At 54.1% G+C, this 6,747-nt stretch overlaps 2 protein-coding genes across 2 annotated transcripts; both read left to right on the plus strand.

Moving 5' to 3' along the window:
* The first annotated feature begins 1,736 nt into the window (after nucleotides 1–1,736).
* On the plus strand, nucleotides 1,737–2,579 carry LOC122406330 (uncharacterized). The gene has a single exon (XM_043411726.1). The coding sequence runs from the start codon at nucleotides 1,737–1,739 to the stop codon at nucleotides 2,577–2,579; it is 843 nt and encodes a 280-aa protein (XP_043267661.1).
* Nucleotides 2,580–2,690: 111 nt separating this feature from the next.
* Nucleotides 2,691–5,373, plus strand: LOC122406331 (uncharacterized). The gene is made up of 3 exons (XM_043411727.1): nucleotides 2,691–3,455; nucleotides 3,564–4,731; nucleotides 4,889–5,373. The coding sequence occupies exons 1-3, from the start codon at nucleotides 2,691–2,693 to the stop codon at nucleotides 5,371–5,373; spliced, it is 2,418 nt and encodes an 805-aa protein (XP_043267662.1).
* The last annotated feature ends 1,374 nt before the right edge of the window (nucleotides 5,374–6,747 follow it).

Raw genomic sequence — 6,747 nt, forward strand, 5'->3', positions numbered from 1 at the left:
GTGGGAACAGTTTCAACGGGTTCTCACGGCGCATCGCATCTCAACGGGACTTCGAACATTCTCGTCTCCACGGCGTGGTTCGCACGTGGTTCGAGCTCAACGGGCGGCCATCTTGGTCATCGACCGCGCACTCTCATCGATTCTTCGATCTCAACGGGTTTTTTCTCAGTGAGTCTTCACATCGGGTGAGTCTTTTCGCAATCTTTATTCATCAATTTATTTGGGAAAATGGACATCAGTGCGGGAAGTGAAGCAAGTGTGCGGTCGCGGGCTCAGCGGTAGCGCTTTCTCTCTCACTCTCGGCGCGCGGGAACATTGGCGTCGATCTCGGCTCTCAATCTCGGGACGCTCACGGCGCAGCGCGGCGCGGCGCGGCGATGCCGAGTCGGTAATCAGTCACTGGCATCGGGTCACGGGCGGTAACGTAACGGTCACATTACCGCGCATCGGTAACTTATCGGTTTTCACGGGATTCGGACATTCGGCGGCAACTCATTGGCTAAACTCAGTGCATGAACAATTCTCACGACCGTTACGGGCAATTACTCGGTTTTTCACACCTTTTTGCGCAATTTTGGATACTTTTCGGGAGTGGCCAGTGACTTCGGGCAAAATCAATGGACAGTTTTCACGGGTTCTAGCAGTGATTAGTGACATTTCGCATTCGGGTTTACAGTGACGTTCCGTTATCGATTTTTGGAAAAATTCGCGGGTGCTTTATCGGTATTTTGTGCACTTTCGGGATTATCGGTGACAGGTGGTGCGGGTCGGGCGGGTTCGGGGCCACCTCGTCTCTTCAAGTATTTCGGGCTTGTACAAAAATTACGGGCTGCAGCATTCATACTCCGGGACAATATCCTCCAGTTTTTTTGGGGAGTTTTTGTCGGTTTATTGGGCTCCACGCAATTCTTTGGGAGCAATTGGGTCCCTTTCTCATTTGGATGGGATACCTCGCATTTTCGGACGGTTCTATCATTCGGTTGCGCTCAACAGGTAACATGTTGGACGGGGAATCCTCACACCCAAAATCGGAGCCGGGCGAAGAGCATCTGGTTCTCCTCGTCCCCACGGGAGACGAGGTCGCTCCTCCAGCGGGACCACCGGGATCCTCCTCACCGCGGCGGGACGTCTCCCCCGCAGCCTCACTCCAGGAGCTGGACGCGGGCAATCGGGATTTGACATCACGCTCCCGGGATAATTCTCGATCGGGCAGCCGGGAACCGTCACCGGGCACACGGAATCCATCTCGAGCGGGTAATCGGGCAACGGGACCGCTCGAGCTCAAGGTGGCCACACAGAACGCTCGGGTAAAACTCCTGGAGGCACTGCTTACCACGGTGACCCAGGCGGTCGCACAGGATTTCACCCCTTCGCAGCTCGACAATTTGCGGGTGCAGTCGACGGAGCTGTGGAGCAAATTCTCACAGGTGCACGACGCGATCTCGGAGTCGTGCACGCCAGCGTTCTTATCGGGAGCATACGTCACCGGGGACGTATATTCGCAGGCGTTCCACCTGCACCAGCGCATCACCTCAATCATTTCTCGGTTTCGGGACGAGATTCAGCCTTCCTCAACGGGAGCTTCCACATCGGGCGGCGCTGCAGCTATCGGGAGGGAGAATCTTCCGAAGATCTCTCTACCCACATTCACCGGGGACTTCTCAGCCTGGATTTCATTTCGGGATCTATTCACATCTTTGGTTCGGGACAATGCATCGCTCATTGATGCCGAGCGTATGCACTATTTGCGGACGGCCACATCGGGAGAGGCGACGAAACTCATCGCCAGCCTCGCAATAGAAGCCGAATCTTTCGCAACGGCTTGGGAGATTCTCTCGGATCGGTACAACGACACACGGGTGCTCATCCGCTCTCACCTGGACAGCTTTTTTCGCACAACGGTCATCTCACCAAACTCTTCACGGGACCTTCGCACTCTCATCCACGACGTCTCGGAGGCGTACAACTCACTCCCGGTTCTGGGGGCACCTATCGATTACTGGGACTGGGTTCTCGAGTATGCGATCACGCGACGTCTCCATACCTCGAGTCGCGTCGCCTGGGAAACAAAAGCGGGCCAATCACCAAATCAGCCAAAATTGGCAGAATTACGGGCGTTCCTCACCAATCGGGCTCGGGCTCTTGAGGGCTCTGCCGCCTCCACGGGTCCTCCTCACTCTCGGAGCGGAAGCAACACGGGATCGGGCAAATCAGCACCGGGTACATCCTCAAGGCCGTCAGCAAGGGCTCATGCGGCAACAACGGGGAGCCAGCAATCATGCTCGCTCTGCCAGCAGGCGCACTTCATCGTCGCCTGCCCCAAATTTCGGGAGCTCACCAACGAGCAACGGCGGGAAAAGGTGCAGTCCTTGCGGCTGTGCTTTAACTCCTTGGGTCGGCACAACGTGTCGTCGTGCCAGACGACGACGAAGTGCAAGGAGTGCGAACGGAAGCATCACACCATGATCCACGTCGGGTGGAGTCGGGACGGGAGCACTCCTGCACCATCACGTTCGGTCAAGTCGGGCGAGGCATCGGGAGCCTCTACGGCGGGACCATCCTCATCAAGCTCCGCATGAGACAACAGGGCATTAACTTTGTCCGCCTCGGGAGCTGCCATTCCGGCAGTTCTTCTCGCAACGGGTCAAGCTAACCTCATCACACCACACGGGGCTTCTCACCGGGTACGAATGTTGATCGACACGGGCGCGGAGATCACATTCATCACTGCTTCTTTCGTGCAGCAACTCAAGCTTCACCGGGAAGCATCGGTAATACCGATCATCGGGATCGGCGGGACGCATTCGGGCCACACGCGCGGGGTGGTTAGCGTAAAGCTTCGGTCTATGCACTCATCGGACATTGTCTCAATAAAAGCGCACATTTTGTCAAAGTTAATGCCTACTCTCCCTTCATTTACACCTCCTAACATCTCACTTTCTCATCTGCAAGGAATTTTATGGGTGGACGAGGGCGGGGGGGTCGTTCCATTCCATCTCACCACGGTCACTTACGGTACTCGGTCAGCACCATTTCTCGCGGGACGGGCCCTGGATCAACTGGTTACAGACGAGAGCGGGAAATATCCCGAAGCTGTCGCCCCTCTTACAAAGGGGCGATATGTGGACGATATTTACGGCGGTGCTGACCAGCTCGCAGATCTCATCACGCAGGCGGAGCAACTCATCGGGATTTGTACAGCGGGCTGCTTTCCTCTGGCCAAGTGGCAGAGCAATCATCCGGAGCTTCTCACGGCGGTCGGGGCGACCTCATCAACGGAAAACGCTCGGGTATTTGAAGAATGTGAGACAAAAGTCCTTGGTCTCGCATGGTTTCCTCACACGGACGTGTTCAAATTCACGGTTCACAAGTACACAGCCGGGGACGGGATCACGAAACGCATCATTCTCTCGGAGATCGCACAATTATACGATCCATTGGGTTTTTTCTCACCGGTAACGATTTGAGCCAAAGTTCTCTTACAAAGGCTTTGGTTAGAAAAGTTAAATTGGGACGACCTCGTGTCAACGGAAGTTCGCAACTCCTGGGTCGCGTTTCGGCAGGAACTATCGCATCTCGGGACGGTTTCGGTACCGCGGTGGCTCAACATCGCGACGGGTACATCGGTCGAACTACACGGGTTTTCGGATGCATCTCAACTAGCAATGGGCGCAGCTGTGTACGTTCGGGTTTCGAGCGCGGGTGATCAAACAACGGTCTCACTAGTCTGCGCTAAGACTAAGGTCGCACCGATCACACGGCTCACAATTCCTCGGTTGGAGCTCGCAGCAGCGGTGCTGCTTGCTAAACTCACACACCACGTGCAAAACGTGCTGGGCCTTGATGACTCACGGGTTTACCTATGGACGGACTCAATGGTAACACTCACTTGGGTCACTTCTCATCCTTCACGGTGGAAGGATTTTGTTCGGAATCGGGTATCACTGGCACAGGAGCTCGTGCCACGGGCCCAATGGAGATTCACACCGGGTCGGGACAATCCAGCGGATTGCGCATCACGGGGGCTAACCATCTCACAACTCGCGCGACATTCATCATGGTGGGACGGGCCTCACTGGTTAGCAAAAGACTCGTTCCATTGGCCAACTCAACGCATCGGGACGGGGGACGCAGCGGCGCTCGAAGAGCGGCCAGGTCTTACACTCTCACTCGCAACATCACCCTCACCGGTTTACGATCTCATCTTGAAATACTCATCTCTCACACGGTTGTTGCGAATTACCTCATGGCTCTTCAAGGCGATTACAAACCTGAAAAGAGCGGGCGACGGTACATCGGATTCAGCCAACATCACACCGGGAGACCTGGAGAACTCACGGCTTTATTGGGTGAAAGCCATTCAGGGAGCATACTTCACTTCAGAGCTTAAAACACTCACATCGGGCTACACTCTCCCGAAATCGCATCCGATCACGCGATTAACGGGCTTCATAGATCATCAAGGCATTCTCAGGGTGGGAGGACGGCTGAAGCACTCAGCCTTACAACCTGATTGCAAGCACTCCGTTATTCTCCCTCGGGACTCACCACTTACGGCACTTCTCATCGCTGATGCTCACGAGCGTACTCTTCACGGCGGGACTCAACTCACCTTGGCCTATCTACGGCAGAGCTGCTGGATCATCGGCGGGCGTGGGCCAGTACGCTCATACATTTTGCGCTGCGTGCGGTGCGCGCGCTTCCGGGCGCTCAAGGCACAGCAACTAATGGGTCAGTTGCCAATCTCACGGGTTACGCCGGCAAGGCCGTTTCTCTTCTTCAATTTCACTCAAAAGCTGGCGCGGGCGTGGGAGCAAATGTCACAAAGGCTGGTTGTGCATTTTCGTTTGTTTCGCTACCTCCGCTATGCACCTTGAAATTGTTATAGATTTAACCACGGACGGGTTCCTCGCAGCACTCAGACGGTTCACGGGCAGACGCGGGATTCCGCACACGATCCAAAGTGATTGCGGAACCAACTTTCAGGGTGCAGCAGCGGAGCTACGACAATTATTCAAGACAGGTACACGGAAATCCGAACTCATTCAGCACACTGGGGCAACTGACGGGATTAAATGGGTGTTCAACCCACCGGGGGCACCTCATATGGGCGGAAAATGGGAGGCCGCAGTAAAATCGGTCAAGTATCATCTCCGGCGGACGATTGGGGATGCCAGTTTCACGTTTGAAGAATTTACGACTCTTCTCACACAAATTGAGGGCATACTCAACTCGCGGCCGTTGGAGCCTCTGTCGGATGACCCGGATGATTATTCAGTTCTCACCCCTGGGCATTTTCTCATCGGGGACACACTCACCTCCATTCCTGAGCCCTCATTACGGGATGTGCCTCAAGGTCGCCTCACACGGTGACAATGGGATACCTGCAACGGCAGCAGGCTATATCAAAATGGCATCATCCGAGTCACGACATCCAGGTCGGGTCTATGGTTCTACTCATGAACGAAAACACGTCACCCACAAAGTGGCCACGGGCACGGGTCACACAACTACATCCGGGAAAGGACGGGCTCATACGGGTGGTTACTCTCAAAACGGCGACGACCACACTCACCCGGCCTATCACCAAACTGGCACTCTTGCCAGTGCCTCAACCGGGATCAATCGACAGCACTGCTGCCGATGGCGGGCGGAATGTTCAGGATTGAGCGAGGCCTCGACGGTAGCGCGAGAGAATTCGGGCCGGGCTCTCGCGTTCCGCCGCTGGCGTCACCAGTTCGCGGGTTCGGACTTTGAGCGCGTGCAATTAGAGCAGCCGGGTGCTCGTTTCACGCGCTCACGGGGGGCGTCGCCACCTCCTGGGCAGTAATTAGCACGGGACCGGGGAAGCACACCGCGCATGTGCGCGGGGCTTCATCATCGATCTCCATGATTGATGCCTCAGTCTTGATCCGGTCGCTGAAGCGTGCAATACGGCTAATCACTGCATCTCACCTTCTCACCAGTTTCGGTATCAAATTCGAGTTCTCTTATTCATTTTCGGTTCAAATCATTACACGGACTCTGCGCATTTAACGGAACATTCTCTCGAACTCATTTTAACGGTATATCTCTAAAAGTCATCGGGTTCTTTCTCACGAGCACGCTTCGGTCGTCCATCTTGTTCGTCTCGCACGTGCTCGACGAACACCGGGTCAACTCGCCATTTTCATCATCGGGCTACTCGCCGGGCTCTTTCTCAACAATTATCGGGACTCATCGTACGGTATCATCGGGAGTTGTCTCACAAATAAATCTACTTACAAGTTTTCGCTATTCTCCGCCGCATTTATTATTTACCACCTACACCAGACTCCTTGCACAAACAACAAAGGATTATTGAATTATTCAATTTATAATAGATTCTGATTCTAATTAGATCGTTTAACCCAACCAAATCGGATAATTTTCACAACAATCTTGAATTGAATAATAATAAGTCATAAATCATTTATTTACTGCCTCTATTCTGAATAAACCCAAAAATGACGGGTGGAAAGTTTGTGCTTGACCACGGGCCTCAAACGTCGCCGAATGGCGCCAATGTTCAAAACACACAAGACAGAGGTTAGGATGTGAACCCCAGACCACGGGCTCGATACGTCGTCGAGTCTCGCCAATGTCCTGAGCATTCACTAGGATAGGTAATTTTTGTCCACGGACCACGGGATCGATACGTCACCGAGTCTCACCAATGTCTCGTGCAACGAAAATTCGGAAATTTAAGGTTAAGTGGAATGGACCCTG

Source organism: Venturia canescens, chromosome 2, assembly GCF_019457755.1.
Source record: "Venturia canescens isolate UGA chromosome 2, ASM1945775v1, whole genome shotgun sequence".
NCBI lineage: Eukaryota > Metazoa > Arthropoda > Insecta > Hymenoptera > Ichneumonidae > Venturia > Venturia canescens.